General features: G+C 40.4%; 1 protein-coding gene across 2 annotated transcripts in view; it reads left to right on the forward strand.

The window, feature by feature from the left end:
- LOC145258247 (uncharacterized) overlaps positions 1-24,804 on the forward strand; it is a 101,875-nt gene that overhangs the window by 28,951 nt on the left and 48,120 nt on the right. For both annotated transcript variants that reach the window (XM_080116222.1, XM_080116223.1), the window contains exon 2: positions 10,753-10,999. In XM_080116222.1, coding sequence (XP_079972348.1) covers positions 10,753-10,999 — 247 coding nt within the window. The remainder of the gene's footprint in view (positions 1-10,752; positions 11,000-24,804) is intronic.

The raw sequence follows: 24,804 nt of genomic DNA on the forward strand, positions 1-24,804 counted from the left end.
TTGTAATAATGTGTCTATGTCTTGCTTCCTGCCCATATACAACTTTTTGAGAAAAATCAATCAAATTTGACCAGTGTGTGGCTGCAAAATTGATAGCAGTAATCTTTTCATTTAAAAAAATTTATTTTTTATTTATTTATTTTTTTTTTAGTTCACTATTTCTGGAAAAAAATAACACAAAAATAAAAACAAAATTATTTGAAAACACTTATTTTTAAAAAATATTTTTGCGATGTAATATGAATAAAACTAACTATTGTTTGGGTAAATTAAGAAAACTAATAAAATTTAATGGATAAATATTTATTTACCTAATGGACAAAATTGTTTGAATGCCCTCTTCTCTCACATCCAATTCATCTGAGTTTATTATCGATATTATATTTTCCGGAAGTAGTGCAAAAGCACTATATTTTGAACTGTTTTAAACAGTAATTTGGATTTCAGTTAACTGTTTTGTTCTCTGAATCATATTAAAATATACTGTTGTTGGTTAAAAAAAAATATTGTCGGTTTTGATCTCAAACCAACTAACTGCATACACTTGGATGATAAATTTGACCAAAAGTTTTAATTTATCAGTGTTTGAGGATAGACAACTCTAGTCCATAAACACATTAATCTTGTGGTTTATGTTAGCCATCTTCCTTGATTCAAGGGCCCAATTTTCAAAGTTAACTTCTCCACAAGATATGCCAACAGCATACTCAAAAAGTAGCCTCTGAATTATTTGTTTCTTAAATAGCCTCTAAATTATTTGTTTCTTCTGCTGTCAGATAATGATGATCGGGAGGCCCACTAATTTTTTAGAATTCTACTTGAGGCAAATCTTGATAATTATTGATACAAAGTTTCTCCAAAGGACCAGTAAATGTTGTTAGGCTTTTTGTTGTTCCATCAATTAATTTAAAAATTGCTGTAAATGGCAGTTCTACAGGAACCTGAAAATTGGAAAATTTGCATGTTTAATAACAGAGCCAGATTACATAATAAAATACCAATATATTTTATTTTCCACAAAAAAAGGAACATAATTGCAGGTGAATCTATAGAATTAATTTTACCTCCTTTTTAGAAGGACAAGTGCAGATTATGTGCCTTGTTTGACAATTTTCTGTCTTGCACTTTACTGCAAAGTCATCACATCTCAAGACAGAAAGTTTACAGCTACAAAAAATATATCAAATAGTCTGTCTAGCTGTTCCTTCATTCTTTTCACTTTGATTGCTGCAAGAGATTTCCTGTCAATTAGTTTGACCCTCTTATAGCAAAATATATTAACCTTCTGTCCTATGTAACGTTCCCTTAACAAGGGCAATTGTGGATTGACTACTTGCCAAATACTAATTATTTCCTTGGCAATTAACTTAGAAATCTCACTATTTTTTAAGTGGGAATAACTGTTTTCAAGGAAGTAACTAAACTGGATGACTTGTTGTGAAGTTGGGGGTGCTGTTTCATCCAAATGACAAGGTGGACCAGCAAATTTTGTGAACCACGGGTTAACGTCATGCTTTTACTGACATTCTAATCTGTAAAGTAAAATAAATAAATGGATTATAACTGAAGGAAACTGTATTAGGCTATCTTCCAGTTTCATATGTAAAAAAATAAGTGCCAGTTATAAGAAATAATGAAAAACTTTTGTGACGTGCTCCAGATCTAGCCTAGGGGTTAGGAATTTCGCAAGAAATTCTATACCCAAATACATGTTGTAAGAAAAAGAAAAAGTGTGGAATTTTGCCGTAATAATATCACAACCGCATGGCATTTCCCAAGTTTTGAATCAGTGGAATCGTCATGGACTACCCGATAACATTCACGTTTAATAATAAAGATGGCGGGGAATGAAAAAGGTTGGACACCAAATGAATAACGTTAAAATATATAAATTTATTATTCAAACAAAAAAAACAAATGAAGGAAATAAAAATAATAAAACAGTCATAATGAGAGTCCAGTCACAGACAACATCAGATCAGGATGGGAGGGGGGGGTCATTGGTGGAGATATATTATTTTTTTCTCTTCCTTTTCTCTCCTTTTATTTCTTTTTTGATAAAACACAGAGTCACAGTTAAAACAAAATATTAGAATATTCAAAATGAAAGTCGGGTCACAGACTTTGGCAAAACATAAAGACACAGGCCAAACAAAATATTAGGATAATCAAAATGAAAGTTGGGTCGCAGACAATATCAGGTTGGGATGGGGTTATGATTTCTCTTTTCTTTTGATAATGCATAAAGTCACAGTTGAAACAAACATTAGAACAATCAAAATGAAAGTTAAGTAACAATGTTCTTTCTGTCTTTCGCTCTTCTTTTTTTCCAATTCTTTCACCTTTATGCTTGGTGAGGAAAGAAATTATTTCACGGAAAGAACTCGACTGTCACTGAGCGGGCTGAGGGGGAGGTGAAATATGAGAGAATGGATATCGAATGATACTTTTTTTTGGTGGGAATTTCTCCCCTGACGTGCGCATTTTGATGACATGATAATGTCCTTAGTTTTTCTTTATCACTTCTTTTTCTTTCTTCGTCATCTTCGATATGCGGTTTGTCCTGACAAAGTTCTCGGGTAGAACGGCTCTCGTTAAATTATGTTGACCAAGGTAATTCCATGTTGGGGTAAATGTCCCTTTTTGGTCTCATGGCCGTCCGCCAAGTTGAGTTGAGCTGATCATTTGTCGGTCACCATGCGTCATCCACGCGGGTGCATATTCCTGCTTTTTGGGGAGCAGAAAATATTGCTGTCGTTTCACAACGGTTGTCAGCTTGAAAACTAAACTTTTTCACATGTTTTCTTTCTGCGCTTAACGTCACGATCGCCTGATGTCGGTTGTCATGGTTACCTATGTTTGCGTGGGTGTTTGACTGCTGCTTATAGTTGATCAGTGAGGGAGGGAGGGAGAGGTTGTGTCGTTCGATTGTTCGCTGTTCAACTTAGGAAGGGGAGGTCTGCTGCTTGACTTGGAAGGGGAGGTCTGTCTGGCTCATATCTATATATCCATTATGATATAAGGAGGGGGGGTATATATGTTTCTCCTAACACTTTGTAGAGTTGAATTAGATGTATTGAAGAGAGAGGACCAAACCAAATCAGAGGCATAGTAGTGTTTAATTTAGACATTTTTAGCAGATTTTAGCTCTGCCTTCGATAACATGAATTTATCCATAAAGAGATTCATTCTTGCTGTAGCTGTGCCATTTTAAATGAGTTTAGTGTTTAGAGTTTGAAAAACCAGTGCTTGTGCATCTGTTACTATACTATTTTTAATAGTATTTTCAAGTTAAATTTAATTTTTATGATATTTTTGTTTAAATTTTTAGGTGAAAGTACAGAATAGTTACAATACAACCTCCTTCCCATATTAAGAATGCCTTTCTAAATAACAAAGTTATTTTAGCACAATAACATAGATGCACACATAGCGAAAAACCTTTAAAGGAGTTTCCTTATTTACATGTATTAATCTTTGTGGGTTATCTGATTTTAAAACTATAATTTTAGAAGAAAAACACTGCTTAGAAACAATTATTCCCTAAAAATAAAAGAAATTAAAATTTGACACTAATTTTCTGCAAAGTATTTTTTATTAAGTAGAAAAACTTGAAAATTTACGTGGTTATGTTTCGTAAAGAATGTGTAGAATAAAATTGTATGGACTATATTTTTGTTGTTGTTTTAATATAAAACTGGAGTATTACCATATTTTAATAAAAATTTCAAATAGAATTTGATGTGAAATATTAGGTTGGTGCAAAAATAATGCTTTTGACGTTCATTTGAACGTCAAAAAATGACATTTGTGTCAACCTAATAGAAAAACAAATTAAAAAAATAAAACAAATATGTTTAAATTCACTGCAGACACTTGAAATATAATAATATGTATTTTAAACAAGTCTTTTACGTTTTTCCTTTCAAAATAATTAAGCCTAAATTGTAATGTTTTCAAATTAAATAATAAACAAACGTTAATTTTCAATATCAATAACAAGCATGTTTTGTGACGGTGAAATCTAAAATGTTTCCACCAAAAAAAAGTTCCTGAAATGAAGAAGTGAACTTTGGTCATTATTATTCAAAAAACATAATTTTGCCTTTACACTTAATATTTATTTTATCAATTCATTATCCTCACTCATTTTATTTAAAAATGTAGTTAAAAAATTATTCTAAATAATGATTCTATTTTCTTAACAGTACGGATTGTTTTGATGACTGGACGTTCTTGACAATTCACCGAAAAAATTTTAATTACTTCAATTTTTCAACTTTTAAAGTCATTTCCTCAAGCAAAGATAACGATTTTGAGAAAAATATTTTGTGTAGGTCTTTTCTTATGTCAAACCCCAACTATCATCACCATTGCCTCACCGGGTTCCAAAATCGACCTGCCCTACTGTGGCATTGGTTCTTGCGGTCCGTGGTACACTCCTTATCTCAAAAATTCAGAATCGCCAAAGTTCATGATGTTGACCATCTTACAATTTATTCCTTTTATTCATTTGACATTTACAATTCTTGACAATATCTGTTTTGTACCACAAGATCAATCACTTAATTATTACATCAATAAGTGAATCTATCTAGTCCTGTTAATGAGCCATGAACTTTGAAATATAGACTTTTGTCATTCATTCACTATATTGCTCTGTAATTACATTGAGCTTCTTAAATAAGAATTGGTATATATTATAAGGAAATAAAGTATATTTTGTCATTCATTCACTCATATATATATATATATATATATATATATATATATAAGCTGTGTGTGTGTGTGTGTCTGGTCACGAATAGGCTCCTATATGGTTGATTATTTTAAAAAACTGATTAAATATAATGATAGATGTATCGAGACACAGGAATGGGTATGTTTGATCTGATAGAACAGTGGTTCATTAAAATTGTGGGGTCTGCATTCGCGCCTGGTCCACAAAGTATGGAAATAAAAAATTAAAAAAAACATACATAATGTACATAAAAATACTTTGATAAGTATGTTTTAACTTAAATAGGGATGGTATAATAAAATTGTGGGGTCTGCGTTCGCACCTGGCCTCCATAGAATGGAAATAGGCACAAACTTTAATAAAGACTTTTCATATCTATCTGCATAAGTATACTTTGATAATTATGTTTCAGTTTGAAGAAATATGGTATAATAAAATTATGGGGTGTTCGTTCGCACCTGACCTCCATAGAATGGAAATATGTCACAAAGTTTAACAAAGTTTAACAAAGTTTTTTAATATAGATCCACAGAATATTGTGATAAGTGTTTCAGTGTGAACAGGTATGGTATAATAAATTATGGGGATTATCTATTTTATTTTTACTTTCATCATATTTTGCTTTGGTTTTGATACCCCCAAATTGGAAGCTATCTCTTTACAACCCTTCCTTTTCATAACCTATCATACTTTCATAAATCAGAGTCCATTTCCTGTGGGTTGTTTTTGAACCCAGTCAACGACGGGTACTTTTGCTAGTATATATATATATATATATATATATATATATATACTCATCCACATACAGTACTGTTTTGCTGTATCACAGCTCATCAGTGCGGCTATACAAGCAACTACCTCAAGCCAGGATGGAAACTCGACTGCCCAAACGACAGTCGCAGCTTCTAGCTATTGCATTATCTGGCTGCTATGCGGCTAGTGAATTAACAATGTTTTGATATTGTTCAAATTTGTTTACACAAAGAGCATCGCTTAATATGCTAATGGCAGTTTGTATATCACTTCCCAATATCCTCAACCCAAGATAGGGAGCATTAATATATATGAAGGACATTCCAAAAGTAATGCCTCCTATTTTTATTCTGCCTGAATGAATTGGAGAGGATTGCAAAGTGCATTGCTATGACTGAATTTATGCATTCATGTCCTGAAAGTTTTATCTGTGTTGCAGATATTGACAGTGTAAGACTCTAAGAAAGTAATTTGTCATGGATGTGTGTCAGCAGAAATGCACCATTGAATTTATCTATGCAGAAAAAATTAACCGATCAACATTCACTGGCGCCTGTTGAATGTTTACGAAGCTGATGCAGTTGATGTCAATAGTTAGGAGATGGGTTTGTCAATTTCAGAGTGGCGAAAGATGTGAGTCATAAAGCATGCTCCAGACAACCATGCACACCCATCACCCCATCACTGGCAAAAGTGCATAGAGAATGATGATAACTTGGTAAAAAATAAATTCTGGAGTACAAAAAATCTCGTTTGAATGGTACCATTCGCATCTTCATAGCTCTTAAACCTTTTTTTATAATTACAAAAAAATGGGATGCATTACTTTTGAAATGACCCTCGTATATTTTATTTATTTATTTTTTTATTGCAATAGATGTAAACATTAATTTATTAGATTATCTTTTTTGTTCTTGTAAAGTGAATTTTTCCCGTATTTGTTTGATTGGTATAGCTCTCTAAACAGCAGATTCTGTATCTCTTTCCCTCTGATCTATTTTTATCAGATCTCCTGTGGTACTTTCTCTTCCTCCCATGTTGTCCTTAGACTTCCTCTATGAAATGGACCTACTTCCTTAACTGTGCTACATTTACTAACCCTAAAACTCTCATCCACTCTTTCAATATGGACATATTATCAGTCTCCTGTACTGGACACATCTACCTCTCATTAGAACTGAGCCTTTCTTTAAGACTCTCATTACACATTCAATCCATTGTATCATTCTGAATTTTCTTCATGCAAACTATATTTTCAACACTCACTATCCAAGTTTGATTTGCATACATCATCACACTGTGTACACATATCTGATAGACTTCTTTCTTGGTCAACAGTGCTAATGCTTTGTTAGTAATGATAGAAGTTACTCCTAACTATATCAAATATACGAGCACCTGCTCTTCCTGTTCTGTAATAGTATCATTAAGGTAACAAACTTTCTAGAAAACCTTTGTAGCTTCGTCATCCAAATATACTTTTTCCACATCTGAGTTCTCATCCATCTCTATTACCTTAAACTTCTTGCACACAAATTGATTATCTTCTCTCAATCTAACAGTAATTCCACTGCTTACAGGTACTACAAAAAATTGAATTACATCTGACTCCCTAAGCTAAGTGTCGTATTTATTATTCATTATTGATTGTTTAACTTAAACACTGCTTTGAAATGGCTGTAAATAGCTATAGTACCTTGTGTATGCTCTTTATTTGAAATTTGATTTGAAAAATTAATTTAAAATAATGTTAGGTATGTCTAATATATATATATATATATATATATATATATATATATATATATATATATATATATATATATATATGAACAATAGAAAACTTTTGCTGTCAGATGTATCATAATATAATGATACATTTAACCTTGTAGGGAAATGTTCATTTCCCTGATTCCGTGTTTGTTTTATTTCTATTTAAACCTAGTATGTCTGTGAATGACTTTAGACTAAGTTTGTAACTTGTTTTTTTTTTGTTTTTTTTATTATTATTATTATTATTATTCAATTTTCACCTCAAAGTGCCACTTTGAAGTAGGGGGCTACTATCGAGGACATGAGTTGCAGGGATATTATGAAGGGAAATGAACAGCAAATGTCTGTTCACATTACACTTGAACTTCTGCATCTCAGTTCAGTTGGGAAAGCAGAATCCCGGAAGGGAGTTCCAAAGTCTAGCAATTCTGGGGAAGAAACTATTAGAGTAGAAAGCTTTCTTACACCTAGGGATCTCTACTGTGTATGCGTGGGATTTAGCTGCTTGTCGGGTTTGTCAGGGGTATTTATGTCGAGGGGGGGCATACAAGTGCTTGTAGTTCATCAGAGCAACACCATTAAAACTAGAACAGGCAGAGGGATGCAGCATTTCGTTGATGGGACAGTGCCACTTTTATAAATATCTTTGATTACATATTCATATCCTATCTGTTGAAATCTTCTGGTCTTCTCTCTCTCTCTTAGCATAGCTATTTCCTTGGGCAATGTGTTTTGTCCAATAATTTTGCTATAATGAACTGTGTATTGTAGTGGAAGGATGGGTAAAAAAGGATAGTTTTTAACAACTTAATGCATCATTTACAATCAATCGAATATTGTAGTTATGCACCAGTTAGTGCCATTATTGTTTATGAATCGACATTGTCATATCAGTGGCTGCTCCTGATGTTTGGGTGTCTCCACTCCTGCTGATGCAATCTGTTTTGTTTACATGTAGCTATAGGCTTGATGGAGATCTTATATTTCACAATATAACATAGTGTTTTTAATATTTATTAAAAATATCTTTTAATTGTGAGTGAGGTTGTGAAACTATATTTGGATAAGACAGTGTAAAGATTGTTGTACATATTAATAGGAAGTGTCTGGGGATTGAAGTGGTGAGGTTTTGCGAAAACTAATGAACTTTTCACGCCATCACAACAATAAGAATAGGCCTCATAATAAGTATATATCTTAACGCCTTTAGAATTTGCATCCCATAATATCTATCAGATGAATACAACATAATATAATCCTTCATGAAAACTTTAAAATACCCCAAAACTTTCATTTTAAATGCTAGAAGAACGACACTCGATATACTCCACAAAATAAAAATGAATTCTACAAATTTTACTTGTACTACTCTTCAAACCTATCACCTTCAACAATCTTTACCTTATCCAAACATAATGTATACATTAGTGTTATGCTTTATCTTCTTTAAATATAGAAACAGGTCTTATCTGTAATTTCAGATTTTCGTGAAAGAAAATCTACAATTACAGAGAAAAAAATAGAAAGATTTAGAAAAATTCAGAAGGTCCCAGAACTTTCCAGGATTTTCAAGAAAGATTGAGAGGATTCTAAAATATTCTAATACTAAGTGACGTTCTTTATAAAAGAGGTTCTCGTGCTAACTTAGCAGTTGGTTTGTCAACATGAATTCAATTTCAGTTCCTGTGTGATTCCAGGGTTATAAATCCAGTCAAAAGAATCCTCTTTAAAATCTTCTGGCAACAAAAGATAATTTCTTTTGAAATATTTCTCTGACTAAGGATATCATAAATTAAAAATTTTGAGTCTTTGTGTGAGTAATTAAACTTTTTTTCTTCTTTATTCACTTTTAACCATGTAATATCGGTGAAACTTAATACCCCCCCCAAAAAAAAAAGAATTTACTATCACAAGAGATCCATAGAATTAGGCAACGCTAAAAACATTAGTCATGCAAGTTTCTTTAAAATGTTTCATTTTAGCTTCATATACAGGGTACAACAATAAAATTGTCACCCTAGAAGAGACAACATGATTCCATTTCTGTTTGATGAAAAAGTTTTTTCTTTTGTTGCAGACTATCTACTAGTTGGGCAGTTCTGTACAATTCACAAGATCGATAGGAGCCTTTTATCATGTCTGAAAGTGATACAATGTTCAACGAATGAGATCTGAGATGTGCTGTTGTACAACTCCTGCTCTCTACAAATTCGGATGGTTCAGCGCTTGATGAAAACAGTTTCCAGCCATGGTTATGATCTTTGGTGTGGTTTCAAGTGAGGGCTACATCATGCCACCTAACATCTTCAAAGTTGGCTTGAAAGTCAACACCAAAGTATACCTAGATGTGCTGAAGAGTGTGATGATCTGGTGCAATCAGGTGACCGCTGGCAGACCCTAGGTGCGGCCGCAGAACTTGGCGCTGGCCTACAAGTACAAAGAGACCCAGGCTTGGCTTTAGGAGTGCTACAACTTTGTACCCTTTTCTCACTGGACCCCTTCCCTCCCGACCTGAACCTGCTAGACTACTTCGTTTGGTCATATGTTGAGAACATCACCAACATGACCTCCCACACCACCAAAGCCAGCCTGATCGCCAAGTATTCGCTGAGCTCCTGCTGGCACTTGTGGAAAAGGCATGCTTCCAGTTCTGGACCCGTATCGAGGTGATGATTGAGGCTGAAGGTGGCTACAATGAATAGATGTCAGCTCTACTACATAATCAGGCTACCTGAATTGAGTTTTTCAATTAAAGTTTTAAAATAAAACTGTAATGTTGTTTTCTTTAAGGCGACAATTTAATCATTCTACTATGTATAACAAAATATCTTGGGATATTTGACACCTGGGCAACACTGTGCATATCTGATAGTCCTTTATAAAGTCAATTATATCATTACTAACAGGGCTACCCAGATTTGCCTAGGGCCATACAAAACTAAATGGAAGGCTAAATAGTATTAAGTTGTAATCCCTCTAGAAAAGAAATTCCTTTTTTTGTAAGGAGTGGAAAAAATAACTTATAAGGCCTTCAGAAAGTACCAAATAAAATTAAGGATCCCTCTAGAGCACTACTAAGACTAAATTTTTCTCACCTATTTTTTTTTTTGTAGAGAAATGGCAATATTCAAAAAACAATAAATCTTGAGTTAGCATCTTTCAATTTAAAATAATGTTGACTCCTTTCTTAGAGAATAATAGATGATAACATTAGAAATTGTGTGTAATTCTTGATAACATTCAATAATGCAAATAGCCATTTGACCCTGAAAGAATTAATCTTTTTTTCTAAATTTTAGAAATTATTTTTCTGGGATTATGCTGATTAAAAAATGTACCAACTTTGTAGATGTTTGTTATGTATTTTTGAAGTTTTAGCTGGACATACAAATGCACAGACAACTCCCCTTTATATAATAGAAGATGTAATGTAGTTACCTTGTCCCAAATATGCTCAACTGTAAGTCCTTGTTTTACTTATGTTTCAGGTTGGCATCTACAAACGCCATTACATAAGGCATGTCTGGGTGGAGACTGGACAATTATCTATTTGCTGCTGGAAGCAGGTGCGGATTCAAATGTCTGCAATTTCTTTGATGAGACTCCATTGCATTATGCGTGTAAAAGAGGAATGGTGTCCAATGTACATTTGCTGCTACAACATAATGCCAACATTAATGCAGTTGATAAGCAGGGAAGATCCATGGTGCACCATGCTGCACACAGCGGAAGTGTGTAAGTATTGCCTTTCAGTTTATGTCAATGACCATACTCTACAACACCACTGACTCCAACATTATTATTATGGATTTCATGTTCATCTTTTCTTCTCGTTCTGACCTTGTCATCTCATCATCTCCCATGCATTAATGACTGCAGAATGGTTGCATTGGCTCACAAGTATAAAAATAAAATAAAACAACTTTAAAGGAAAACAGATTCTGACAATTTCTGTAAATATTAGTGTGTGTGTGTGTGTGTGTGTGTGTGTGTGTGTGTGTGTGTGTGTGTGTGTGTGTGTGACATCATCAACCCTGTACACATTAAGGTTCACATCTATATTCTGGTGAGGCCAAGTTCATCAGTTAATATCAGTTCATCTTGATCTCCCAAGGCTATCCTGATCTGTACAAGTCATAATCTACTTTTGACTGTGTAAAACTCGCAACTAACACCAACTGGCTGTCATAAAACATCACCAACACTAGACTCTACAAACTGCTCCCAACCGTTGTAGAGCCAATCCTAAATATATCTCTCGTTCTTTTGTTTCTGTCAACTGCCACACCTTGATTTTGTAACATTTCGTCAATGGGACAGAGGTTGAAGCCTAGCTGACAGCACGGTTGGCGACTCTCTTTTGAACTTTGTTTAACAGTGAGACTAGCACCAAATGTGGCAACAATGCTCCATACATGAGCAAATGGTGGCCTTATAGAGTTACAGGATACTCTCAGGCATAAGTAACTTTTTAGCATGGTAGAGAGCCCACCTTCTTTGCAGCAGCCTTGGCAATACCCCCAATGTATCTGTTCCAATTCTTGTTCCCTGTGAATGTTAAGCTGAGGAGTTTGAACAAAGTACTTTCAGGTAATGTATCATTAGCCATCAGTAGTTGAGAAGGTTTCTTGTAATTATTAAAGGAAAGAAGCTTAGTCTTGGCAGCATTGAATGTTACCATCCATTTATGTCCCCATTTCACTACAGATTGGAGGTCTTATTCTAGTGTTTCCATCATTGCCTTAGATATGTGTTCATTTGTTTCCCTTCGTGTCTGTTGTAGAATATGGTGTCATCAGCAAATATACCCATCAATTTTATCAGAGAGGTCATTTGTGAATATCAGGAATAATAAAAGTCCAGGATCAATCCTTAAGGCACACCTGCATTTATATCATGTTTTAAACACTGTATATCTATATACCTATAAAGTTGAATTTTTTTTTTCTCGCTCTGACATTGATATTAAAAGTTTACTTTTTCTATTTAAAAATTATTAAAATAAACTTGATATACTCAGTCATGGATACATAATGGTTAACTAATTTGCATCTTCCTTTGAAAAATGAGTTAATTAATTACTTATTCATTTTTTTTTGGTTTCTTATTAGAGCATTGGTATCATTTCACTATTATACAGAATTCTATTTATGCATAGTTTTTACATTCTGCATAATTGTGTAGAATTTAAGATGAAAATGTTCTAGCACACAAATATATATATAAAAATGTGAGTACAACTCAACCTATATAGTCAACAAATTTTTTATCTACAAACTTGCAATTTGGTATATAGAGTATTCAGACACGTGAAAAATTTTTTAATCGGTTTTCATCGGGGGAAAATTTTTTTATTTATTTGTCAACTGTTTTATGACTGCGCATGCATGGATCATTCACATGACAGTTTCCTTTAGTTAAGAATAAGTAGGTTTGAAGACATTTTTTAAAGATTGTGGTAAACTCTCCTAATGGTTATCGTACTTGACTGTCTTTAGGTTTTGGTTTCGATTTCAGCTCAAGTATTTTTTTTTTTTTGTACTTGCAAGAAGTGAACTGTTTAGAAAAAAAAAAAAAACGATACTCACATGCACATGTCTCCGTTTCTTTCTGGTTTTTTTTTTTTTTACTTAAGGAATTTAATATTACTTTTAATACCGGTACATCTGCTAGTATATAATAAGTGATCTTTTTGGTGTGTATAGTATGTGTGTATGCAAAAAGTCTCTACTAAACTCCTCTCTACAGAATTGAAATTTGATATATTTGGACCTGTGGCACACCTTTGATTTGTTTTTTAGCCCCCCCCCAAATTGTTGCTAAGGGGTCAAAATTGAAAACAAAACGGTTCAACTTAGCAGGTTAAGTTGAATAAAACATTACTCCTGCTGTTAATTTTGCATATGCACAAAATTAAACATTCATAGCTCAAAATCGTTTAATTTTTAACCTTTCGTATCTGTCCGTCAATTGCTCAGTGCCCCCTCCCCCACCAAAGCCTTTGGCGGACATATGAAAAAAATGCACATACACACAAACACACACACATTTTCATTTTTATATTATAGACTAGCGGGGTGCCCAGCATTGCCCAGGTGTTTGGAAGTGTGTGCATGTGTTGGGGGGGGGGGGTAGATCAAAACAAAATGGGCCAAGTAATAACCCTATTTAGATATTATAAAATAAAAATAAAAAGTTGCCTGGGTGTTTGGAGGTGTAAAATAAAAATAAAAAAGAAGTTTTGGTAGGGAGGTAGGCTTGAACCCGAAGCCTTGAGGTTAAGGCAGAAAAAACAGTCTGACAAGTTACCCCGACGCTGAAGAGACAGAGAAAACAGTGTGTTGGGGGTGGGGGGGGTAGATAAAAACAAAATGGGCAAAGTAATAATCCTGTTTAAAAATTATAAAATAAAAAAAAAAAACGTTGCCTGGGTGTTTGGAGGTGTAAAAGAAAAAAAAAATGTTTTGGTAGGGAGGTAGGCTCAAATCTGAAGCCTTGAGGCTAAGGCGGGATTAAACAGTCTGACATGTTGCCCCGATGCTAAAGAGACAGAACTGAGAAGTGACGAAATTAAACGTTTAAAAAAAACGGTAGGTGGTTAAACTAATGTCAACGTTTTGTAGGTAAAATATCATGCCATAGTCGTAGTAGTAGTAGTAGAAAAGTAAAATGGGTCCATCACTATGATCTAGAGACCAAAGCCCAGTCAATGCAGTGGAAAGAAAAGCGACCTGTTGAAAGTGAAGGAATTAATGTTTTTAACCAATTTTTCGATATTTGTCTTCCAAAGGTTTGAGCTTCAAAATGATAGGGATCTGGCGAAAATCCATAGCCTGTGTGGAAAGTTGCGAAACATACAAACACACACACACATTTTTACTTAATCAATAGAGAATTGGCTCTATAATAAATCTGCATGAATTGAAATATATTTATGCGTATTTTGTGACTGGGCAACACTGGGTAGTCTGCTAGTATAATAAACAACAAAGAGCTAAAACACAGTTATTTGTATATGAGGGGCGTGCAATAAGTAATACCCCTGACCCACTTCCAGTTGTCTGATCTAGCTGAAATTTTGCATGTGCAATGATTTATATCTCTATGGGTTATGTGGCGAATTAAAGCTCTGAACTAATTGTGGTTTCTGTTTTACAGGTGTTTGAACTGAGTCAGGTGTGAAATCGAGCCTGTTGAATGTCGAGCAGTGATCCGGTTTTTGTATTTGAAAGGACGCACACCACAGGAGACTTTTGATGAAGTGAAAGAAACTTATGATGATAATTCCCCATCATATGACCTTGTAAAACGCTGGCATTGTGAATTCAAATATGGCCGGAAGTCTGTGGAAACAGCTCCCAGACCTAGTCGCCCCCCCCTTTTGCCATTGATGAGGCATCTGTGTGCCAAGTTGAGGCTGCCATTTCTGAAGATCGGTGCATTACTATTCGCCAAATAGCCCAAGATGTCAAGATTAGTACAGGGTTTGTGGAAACTATAATTCATGACCATTTGCATATGCATGAGGTGTCTGCCAGATGGATTCACAGGTTGTTCACACCATTCCAGAAGCGAGAACGTGTCGAGTACTTGAGGATGAATTTGGAGATGTGCCAAGAAGATGAGTCAAAGTTTTTCAAAAGACTGATTACACAGGATGAAACCTGGGTCCATCATTATGATCCAGAGACCAAAGCCCAGTCAATGCAGTGGAAACACTTGGACTCACCACCTCCAAAGAAGGCAAGGGTGCAGCCCTCCGCTGGCAAGGTCATGCTCACAGTCTTCTGGGACCAAGACAGAGTACTGATGACAGATTTCCTGGCAAAGAGTATCACAATCACAGGAGCCTATTATGCTTCACTTTTGAGGAAATTAAGGGAAGCTATCAAAATCAAGAGGCGGGGCAAGATCAGCAAAGGTACCCTCCTCCTGCAGGACAATGCTCCGGTCCACAAGTCGCATGTCGCCAGATCAGAAGCACGGGCATGTGGTTATGAAATCCTCTCCCATCCTCCCTACTCTCCTGACCTTGCACCCTCTGACTTTCACCTCTTCCCAGCCATGAAGTTGTTTTTGAAAGGAAAGTGTTTCCCAGATGATGCAGCCTTGATTTCTGAAGTCAGGTTGTGGTTGGATAACCAACCTGGGGTGTTTTACAAAAACAGTCTCCAGAGCTGCATCAAACGATGGGAGAAATGCATAACTCTGGGTGGTTCCTATGTAGAGAAAGACTAATAATTGTGCCAAGTTTCGTTGCTCTACTGCTATGAGAAGTGGGCCAGGGGCATTACTTATTGCACGCCCCTCGTACCTAATTTGCATAACTATTTCTTAAACAGTTTATAAATTATTAGTTGGTGTTGTTCATTTGTAATTTTATTGTCCTATTGTTATCTTTATACAGTTAGGTGTTGATGTATTTGTATGTTAAGATTCACCCTTAAACTAATCAACCAATTATCATTAATTTTCGAATACAAATGTTAGACGTAAGGGGTCCAAATGTGGGCTATACTTAGTTTTAGCTTATGACAAGGGTAAAAATGGCATAGAAGCCCTTTGTGAAAATTCAGATATCTGATTTTTCTGAAATTTAATATGCATTAGATATCGCTTCTCGCCTCTGTTGTTTCCCCTGTCCCATTTCCACTTTTCTCCCCCTTCCATTTCCTCTCCCCCTTCCGTTTCCTCTCCCCCTTCCGTTTCCTCTCCCCCTTCCGTTTCCTCTCCCCCTTGTGTTTCCTCTCCCCCTTTTGTTTCCTGTTCTCTCTCCCCCTTCCGCTTCCTCTGTTCTCTCTCCCCCTTCCGCTTCCTCTGTTCTCTCTCTCCCTCCCGCTTCCTCTCCCCCTTCCGTTCCCTCTCCCCCTTCCGTTTCCTCTCCCCCTTCCGTTTCCTCTCCCCCTTCTGTTTCCTCTCCCCCTTCCGTTTCCTCTTTTCTCTCCCCCTTCCGTTTCCTCTTTTCTCTCCCCCTTCCGCTTCCTCTGTTCTCTCTCCCCCTCCCGCTTCCTCTGTTCTCTCTCTCCCTCCCGCTTCCTCTGTTCTCTCTCTCCCTCCCGCTTCCTCTGTTCTCTCTCTCCCTCCCGCTTCCTCTGTTCTCTCTCTCCCTCCCGCTTCCTCTGTTCTCTCTCTCCCTCCCGCTTCCTCTGTTCTCTCTCTCCCTCCTGCTTCCTCTGTTCTCTCTCTCCCTCCCGCTTCCTCTGTTCTCTCTCTCCCTCCCGCCCCCTCTGTTCTCTCTCTCCCTCCCGCCCCCTCTGTTCTCTCTCTCCCTCCCGCCCCCTCTGTTCTCTCTCTCCCTCCCGCCCCCTCTGTTCTCTCTCTCCCTCCCGCCCCCTCTGTTCTCTCTCTCCCTCCCGCCCCCTCTGTTCTCTCTCTCCCTCCCGCCCCCTCTGTTCTCTCTCTCCCTCCCGCCCCCTCTGTTCTCTCTCTCCCTCCCGCCCCCTCTGTTCTCTCTCTCCCTCCCGCCCCCTCTGTTCTCTCCCCCCCTCTGTTCTCTCCCTTCCCTCCCGCCCCCTCTGTTCTCTCCCTTCCTTCCCGCCCCCTCTGTTCTCTCTCTCCCTCCAGCCCCCTCTGTTCTCTCTCTCCCTCCAGCCCCCTCTGTTCTCTCTCTCCCTTCCGCCCCCTCTGTTCTCTCTCTCCCTCCCGCCCCCTCTGTTCTCTCTCTCCCTCCCGCCCCCTCTGTTCTCTCTCTCCCTCCCGCCCCCTCTGTTCTCTCTCTCCCTCCCGCCCCCTCTGTTCTCTCTCTCCCTCCCGCCCCCTCTGTTCTCTCTCTCCCTCCCGCCCCCTCTGTTCTCTCTCTCCCTCCCGCCCCCTCTGTTCTCTCTCTCCCTCCAGCCCCCTCTGTTCTCTTTCTCCCTCCAGCCCCCTCTGTTCTCTTTCTCCCTCCAGCCCCCTCTGTTCTCTTTCTCCCTCCAGCCCCCTCTGTTCTCCCTCTCCCTCCTGCCCCTCCCGCTTACTCTGTTCTCTCTCTCCCTCCCGCTTCCTCTGTTCTCTCTTCTCTCCCGCTTCCTCTGTTCTCTCTCTCCCTCCCACTTCCTCTGTTCTCTCTCTCCCTCCCGCTTCCTCTGTTCTCTCTCTCCCTCCCGCTTCCTCTGTTCTCTCTCTCCCTCCCGCTTCCTCTGTTCTCTCTCTCCCTCCCGCTTCCTCTGTTCTCTCTCTCCCTCCCGCTTCCTCTGTTCTCTCTCTCCCTCCCGCTTCCTCTGTTCTCTCTCTCCCTTCCGCCCCCACTGTTCTCTCTCTCTCCCTCCCGCCTCCTCTGTTCTCTCTCTCTCCCTCCCGCCCCCTCTGTTCTCTCTCTCTCCCTCCCGCCCCCTCTGTTCTCTCTCTCCCTCCCGCCCCTTCCGCTTCCTCTGTTCTCTCTCTCCCTTCCGCTTCCTCTGTTCTCTCTCTCCCTCCCGCTTCCTTTGTTCTCTCTCTCCCTCCCGCTTCCTCTGTTCTCTCTCTCTCCCTCCCGCCATCTCTGTTCTCTCTCTCCCTCCCGCCCCCTCTGTTCTCTCTCTCCCTCCCGCCCCCTGTTCTCTCTCTCCCTCCCGCCCCCTCTGTTCTCTCTCTCCCTCCCGCCCCCTCTGTTCTCTCTCTCCCTCCCGCCCCTTCCGCTTCCTCTGTTCTCTCCCTCCCGCCCCTTCCGCTTCCTCTGTTCTCTCTCTCCGCCCCTTCCGCTTCCTCTGTTCTCTCTCTCCCTTCCGCTTCCTCTGTTCTCTCTATCCCTCCCGCCCCTTCCGCTTCCTCTGTTCTCTCTCTCACTCACGCCCCTTCCGCTTCCTCTGTTCTCTCTCTCACTCACGCCCCTTCCGCTTCCTCTGTTCTCTCTCTCTCTTCCGCTTCCTCTGTTCTCTCTCTCCCTCCCGCTTTCTTTGTTCTCTCTCTCTCTCCCGCTTCCTCTGTTCTCTCTCTCCCTCCCGCTTCCTCTGTTCTCTCTCTCCCTCCCGCTTCCTCTGTTCTCTCTCTCCCTCCCGCTTCCTCTGTTCTCTCTCTCCCTCCCGCCTCCTCTGTTCTCTCTCTCTCCCTCCCGCCTCCTCTGTTCTCTCTCTCTCCCTCCCGCCCCCTCTGTTCTCTCTCTCTCCCTCCCGCCCCCTCTGTTCTCTCTCTCTCCCTCCCGCCCCCTCTGTTCTCTCTCTCTCCCTCCCGCCCCCTATGTTCTCTCTCTCCCTCCCGCCCCCTATGTTCTCTCTCTCCCTCCCGCCCCTTCCGCTTCCTCTGTTCTCTCTCTCCGCCCCTTCCGCTTCCTCTGTTCTCTCTCTCCCTCCCGCCCCTTCCGCTTCCTCTGTTCTCTCTCTCACTCACGCCCCTTTCGCTTCCTCTGTTCTCTCTCTCCCTTTCGCTTCCTCTGTTCTCTCTCTCCCTTTCGCTTCCTCTGTTCTCTCTCTCCCTTTCGCTTCCTCTGTTCTCTCTCTCCCTCCCGCTTCCTTTGTTCTCTCTCTCCCTCCCGCTTCCTCTGTTCTCTCTCTCTCCCTCCCGCCATCTCTGTTCTCTCTCTCCCTCCCGCCCCCTCTGTTCTCTCTCTCCCTCCCGCCCCCTCTGTTCTCTCTCTCCCTCCCGCCCCCTGTTCTCTCTCTCCCTGCCGCCCCCTCTGTTCTCTCTCTCCCTCCCGCCCCCTCTGTTCTCTCTCTCCCTCCCGCCCCCTCTGTTCTCTCTCTCCCTCCCGCCCCCTCTGTTCTCTCTCTCCCTCCCGCCCCTTCCGCTTCCTCTGTTCTCTCTCTCCCTTCCGCTTCCTCTGTTCTCTCTCTCCCTTCCGCTTCCTCTGTTCTCTCTCTCCCTCCCGCCCCTTCCGCTTCCTCTGTTCTCCCTCTCACTCACGCCCCTTCCGCTTCCTCTGTTCTCTCTCTCACTCACGCCCCTTCCGCTTCCTCTGTTCTCTCTCTCACTCACGCCCCTTCCGCTTCCTCTGTTCTCTCTCTCCCTTCCGCTTCCTCTGTTCTCTCTCTCCCTTCCGCTTCCTCTGTTCTCTCTCTCCCTTCCGCTTCCTCTGTTCTCTCTCTCCCTTCCGCTTCCTCTGTTCTCTCTCTCCCTCCCGCTTCCTCTGTTCTCTCTCTCCCTCCCGCTTCCTCTGTTCTCTCTCTCCCTCCCGCTTCCTCTGTTCTCTCTCTCTCCCTCCCGCCATCTCTGTTCTCTCTCTCTCCCTCCCGCCATCTCTGTTCTCTCTCTCCCTCCCGCCCCCTCTGTTCTCTCTCTCCCTCCCGCCCCCTCTGTTCTCTCTCTCCCTCCCGCCCCCTCTGTTCTCTCTCTCCCTCCCGCCCCCTCTGTTCTCTCTCTCCCTCCCGCCCCCTCTGTTCTCTCTCTCCCTCCCGCCCCCTCTGTTCTCTCTCTCCCTCCCGCCCCTTCCGCTTCCTCTGTTCTCTCTCTCCCTTCCGCTTCCTCTGTTCTCTCTCTCCCTTCCGCTTCCTCTGTTCTCTCTCTCCCTCCCGCCCCTTCCGCTTCCTCTGTTCTCCCTCTCACTCACGCCCCTTCCGCTTCCTCTGTTCTCTCTCTCACTCACGCCCCTTCCGCTTCCTCTGTTCTCTCTCTCCCTTCCGCTTCCTCTGTTCTCTCTCTCCCTTCCGCCCCCTCTGTTCTCTCTCTCCCTTCCGCTTCCTCTGTTCTCTCTCTCCCTTCCGCTTCCTCTGTTCTCTCTCTCCCTCCCGCTTCCTCTGTTCTCTCTCTCCCTCCCGCTTCCTCTGTTCTCTCTCTCTCCCTCCCGCCATCTCTGTTCTCTCTCTCTCCCTCCCGCCATCTCTGTTTTCTCTCTCCCTCCCGCCCCCTCTGTTCTCTCTCTCCCTCCCGCCCCCTCTGTTCTCTCTCTCCCCCCCGCCCCCTCTGTTCTCTCTCTCCCTCCCGCCCCCTCTGTTCTCTCTCTCCCTCCCGCCCCCTCTGTTCTCTCTCTCCCTCCCGCCCCCTCTGTTCTCTCTCTCCCTCCCGCCGCCTCTGTTCTCTCTCTCCCTCCCGCTCCCTCTGTTCTCTCTCTCCCTCCCGCCCCTTCCACTTCCTCTGTTCTCTCCCTCTAAACAGTCAGTATAAGAATTAGACCGTAAATGTGTGATAACAAGGCTGCTGCAAAGAAGGTGGGCTCCTGCCCTGCTAGAAAATTACTCACACCAAAGAATATCCTATGTCTTTACAAAGCTACAGTTTTCCCATGCATGGAGTATAGTTGCCACATCTGAGCTGCTGTATCTACCACTCTTAGACAGTCCATAAAAAGTCCCAAATCAACTAAGCTTCAACCTTTGTCGTATCATTGCAATTTCGCATCCCTGTGCATGTTTTACAAATATTTTAATGGAAATTTGTGCTCCTTCAATGTACGTACCTCGACTAACCTGACAAGCAGCAAAATTCCACCTTTTCACTGTTCAGGCCTCTAAATGCTGGAAAGCCTTCTACTTTAATAGTTTTTTTTCCTCAGACTGCTAAGAATTCCTTCCCTGTTTCCTGCTTCTCTGGCTGTACTAACCTGTAGAAGTTTAAATGTGGTGTGAATTGCTCAATTTTCCACAGTCTCTTGTTACACAGGATCCCAAGTGACAATATAATTTGTTTAGGATGAAAAAGAGTAAAATAAATAAATGTCATATTAGTTTGTTTCAGTTTTCACAGAAATGTTTTCCTTTTCTTTTTTTTTTTCTTTTTTTTTTTTTTTTTGTTCTTGCTGCAACATCCGGATCTGTTAAGTGGACCCAAATTCTGGGGAAGGGCGGAGTGGGGCAGATTTAATGGCACCATTAGTTTCATCATAAAAATTCTGCCTGATTGGTTCTCAAGGGATGATTTAACTACCACCATATTGATTTACATAATAGAGAAACAAATTTCCGCTTTTATAAAAAAGAAATAATAAACTAATTACATAAATTATGCTGGTAATTTGGTTTAGTCATTTCTTCCATCTCATTACTCTTTCTTTCTTCATCCTAAACTTCTGTAATGTTTTTCCTTTATTGATTAGTGTCCATTCAGCCATATTGTCTACGAAAAATGTCAAATTGGGCAGAATAAACCCTTCTGATTTCTCTTTTAAAATAATTTTTTGTCATACTCCTTGAATCATTTTTATGTGATTTTTTTTTTTTTCACTTTTTACTTACTTTTCCTGTTTTTTTGTTTTTTTTACAATTATTTATTTCTTACTTTCTGATACCCGGTATTGTTCGCTTATTCTTTCTCCCTCTCGATATATGTTACTTTCTCTTTCACACTCCACACTCCGCACGGGACTTTATCACTTTCTCTATTTTTCTCTCACTCACCCCAGTCTCTGTCACTCTCCCGTTTCTCCCACCTCGGTCTCTCTCCCGTCCCTGGCTATTTCTTTTCTGTTTTCACTCTGCCAGTATCTGTCTCTCTCAGCTTGTCTCTCTCTCTCTCTCTCTCTCTCTCTCTCTCTCTCTCTCTCTACCTATCTCTGCTTGTCTCTCTCTGCCTGTCTTTCTCTGCTTGTCTGTGTCTGTCTCTCTGCTTGTCTGTGTCTGTCTCTCTGCTTGTCTGTGTCTGTCTCTCTGCATGTCTTTCTCTCTGCATGTCTTTCTCTCTGCATGTCTTTCTCTCTGCCTCTCTCTGTTTCTCTCTCTGTGTGTTTCTCTCTCTCTGTTTCTCTCTCTCTGCTTGTCTCTCTCTCTATATATCTCTCTCTATATCTCTCTCTCTATTTCCCTCTCTCTGTCTCTCTCTCTCTCTGTCTCTCACTCTCTCTGCTTGTCTCCCTCTCTCTCTCCTTGTCTAATTTTGCTTGTCTCCCTCTCTCTCTCTCCTTGTCTAATTTTGCTTGTCTCTCTCTCTCTCCTTGTCTAATTTTGCTTGTCTCCCTCTCTCTCTCTTTTTCTAATTTTGCTTGTCTCCCTCTCTCTCTCTCCTTGTCTAATTTTGCTTGTCTCCCTCTCTCTCTCTCTCCTTGTCTAATTTTGCTTGTCTCCCTCTCTCTCTCTTTTTCTAATTTTACTTGTCTCCCTCTCTCTCCTTGTCTAATTTTACTTGTCTCCCTCTCTCTCCTTGTCTAATTTTACTTGTCTCCCTCTCTCTCCTTGTCTAATTTTACTTGTCTCCCTCTCTCTCCTTGTCTAATTTTGCTTGTCTCCCTCTCTCTCTCCTTGTCTAATTTTGCTTGTCTCCCTCTCTCTCCTTGTCTAATTTTGCTTGTCTCCCTCTCTCTCTCTTTTTCTAATTTTGCTTGTCTCCCTCTCTCTCTCCTTGTCTAATTTTGCTTGTCTCCCTCTCTCTCCTTGTCTAATTTTGCTTGTCTCCCTCTCTCTCCTTGTCTAATTTTGCTTGTCTCCCTCTCTCTCCTTGTCTAATTTTGCTTGTCTCCCTCTCTCTCCTTGTCTAATTTTGCTTGTTGTCTCCCTCTCTCTCCCTGTCTAATTTTGCTTGTCTCCCTCTCTCTCCTTGTCTAATTTTGCTTGTCGTCTCCCTCTCTCTCCTTGTCTAATTTTGCTTGTCTCCCTCTCTCTCCTTGTCTAATTTTACTTGTCTCCCTCTCTCTCCTTGTCTAATTTTGCTTGTCTCCTTCTCTCTCCTTGTCTAATTTTGCTTGTCTCCTTCTCTCTCTTTGTCTAATTTTTCTTGTCTCCCTCTCTCTCCTTGTCTAATTTTGCTTGTCGTCTCCTTCTCTCTCCTTGTCTAATTTTGCTTGTCTCCCTCTCTCTCCTTGTCTAATTTTTCTTGTCTCCTTCTCTCTCCTTGTCTAATTTTTCTTGTCTCCTTCTCTCTCCTTGTCTAATTTTGCTTGTCTCCCTCTCTCTCCTTGTCTAATTTTGCTTGTCTCCTTCTCTCTCCTTGTCTAATTTTGCTTGTCTCCTTCTCTCTCCTTGTCTAATTTTTCTTGTCTCCCTCTCTCTCCTTGTCTAATTTTGCTTGTCGTCTCCCTCTCTCTCCTTGTCTAATTTTTCTTGTCTCCTTCTCTCTCCTTGTCTAATTTTGCTTGTCTCCTTCTCTCTCCTTGTCTAATTTTGCTTGTCTCCTTCTCTCTCCTTGTCTAATTTTGCTTGTCTCCCTCTCTCTCCTTGTCTAATTTTGCTTGTCTCCCTCTCTCTCCTTGTCTAATTTTGCTTGTCTCCCTCTCTCTCCTTGTCTAATTTTACTTGTCTCCCTCTCTCTCCTTGTCTAATTTTGCTTGTCTCCTTCTCTCTCCTTGTCTAATTTTGCTTGTCTCCTTCTCTCTCCTTGTCTAATTTTGCTTGTCTCCTTCTCTCTCCTTGTCTAATTTTTCTTGTCTCCCTCTCTCTCCTTGTCTAATTTTGCTTGTCTCCTTCTCTCTCCTTGTCTAATTTTGCTTGTCTCCCTCTCTCTCCTTGTCTAATTTTGCTTGTCTCCCTCTCTCTCCTTGTCTAATTTTGCTTGTTGTCTCCCTCTCTCTCCCTGTCTAATTTTGCTTGTCTCCCTCTCTCTCCTTGTCTAATTTTGCTTGTCGTCTCCTTCTCTCTCCTTGTCTAATTTTGCTTGTCTCCTTCTCTCTCCTTGTCTAATTTTGCTTGTCTCCTTCTCTCTCCTTGTCTAATTTTGCTTGTCTCCTTCTCTCTCCTTGTCTAATTTTTCTTGTCTCCCTCTCTCTCCTTGTCTAATTTTGCTTGTCGTCTCCCTCTCTCTCCTTGTCTAATTTTTCTTGTCTCCTTCTCTCTCCTTGTCTAATTTTGCTTGTCTCCTTCTCTCTCCTTGTCTAATTTTGCTTGTCTCCTTCTCTCTCCTTGTCTAATTTTGCTTGTCTCCCTCTCTCTCCTTGTCTAATTTTGCTTGTCTCCCTCTCTCTCCTTGTCTAATTTTGCTTGTCTCCCTCTCTCTCCTTGTCTAATTTTACTTGTCTCCCTCTCTCTCCTTGTCTAATTTTACTTGTCTCCCTCTCTCTCCTTGTTTAATTTTGCTTGTCGTCTCCTTCTCTCTCCTTGTCTAATTTTGCTTGTCTCCCTCTCTCTCCTTGTCTAATTTTACTTGTCTCCCTCTCTCTCCTTGTCTAATTTTGCTTGTCGTCTCCTTCTCTCTCCTTGTCTAATTTTGCTTGTCTCCCTCTCTCTCCTTGTCTAATTTTACTTGTCTCCCTCTCTCTCCTTGTCTAATTTTGCTTGTCGTCTCCTTCTCTCTCCTTGTCTAATTTTGCTTGTCTCCCTCTCTCTCCTTGTCTAATTTTACTTGTCTCCCTCTCTCTCCTTGTCTAATTTTGCTTGTCGTCTCCTTCTCTCTCCTTGTCTAATTTTGCTTGTCTCCCTCTCTCTCCTTGTCTAATTTTACTTGTCTCCCTCTCTCTCCTTGTCTAATTTTGCTTGTCGTCTCCTTCTCTCTCCTTGTCTAATTTTGCTTGTCTCCCTCTCTCTCCTTGTCTAATTTTACTTGTCTCCCTCTCTCTCCTTGTCTAATTTTGCTTGTCGTCTCCTTCTCTCTCCTTGTCTAATTTTGCTTGTCTCCCTCTCTCTCCTTGTCTAATTTTGCTTGTCGTCTCCTTCTCTCTCCTTGTCTAATTTTGCTTGTCTCCCTCTCTCTCCTTGTCTAATTTTACTTGTCTCCCTCTCTCTCCTTGTCTAATTTTGCTTGTCGTCTCCTTCTCTCTCCTTGTCTAATTTTGCTTGTCTCCCTCTCTCTCC

This window comes from Euprymna scolopes, chromosome 33 (genome assembly GCF_053919585.1).
Source record: "Euprymna scolopes isolate OS-2025 chromosome 33, ASM5391958v1, whole genome shotgun sequence".
Lineage (NCBI taxonomy): Eukaryota > Metazoa > Mollusca > Cephalopoda > Sepiida > Sepiolidae > Euprymna > Euprymna scolopes.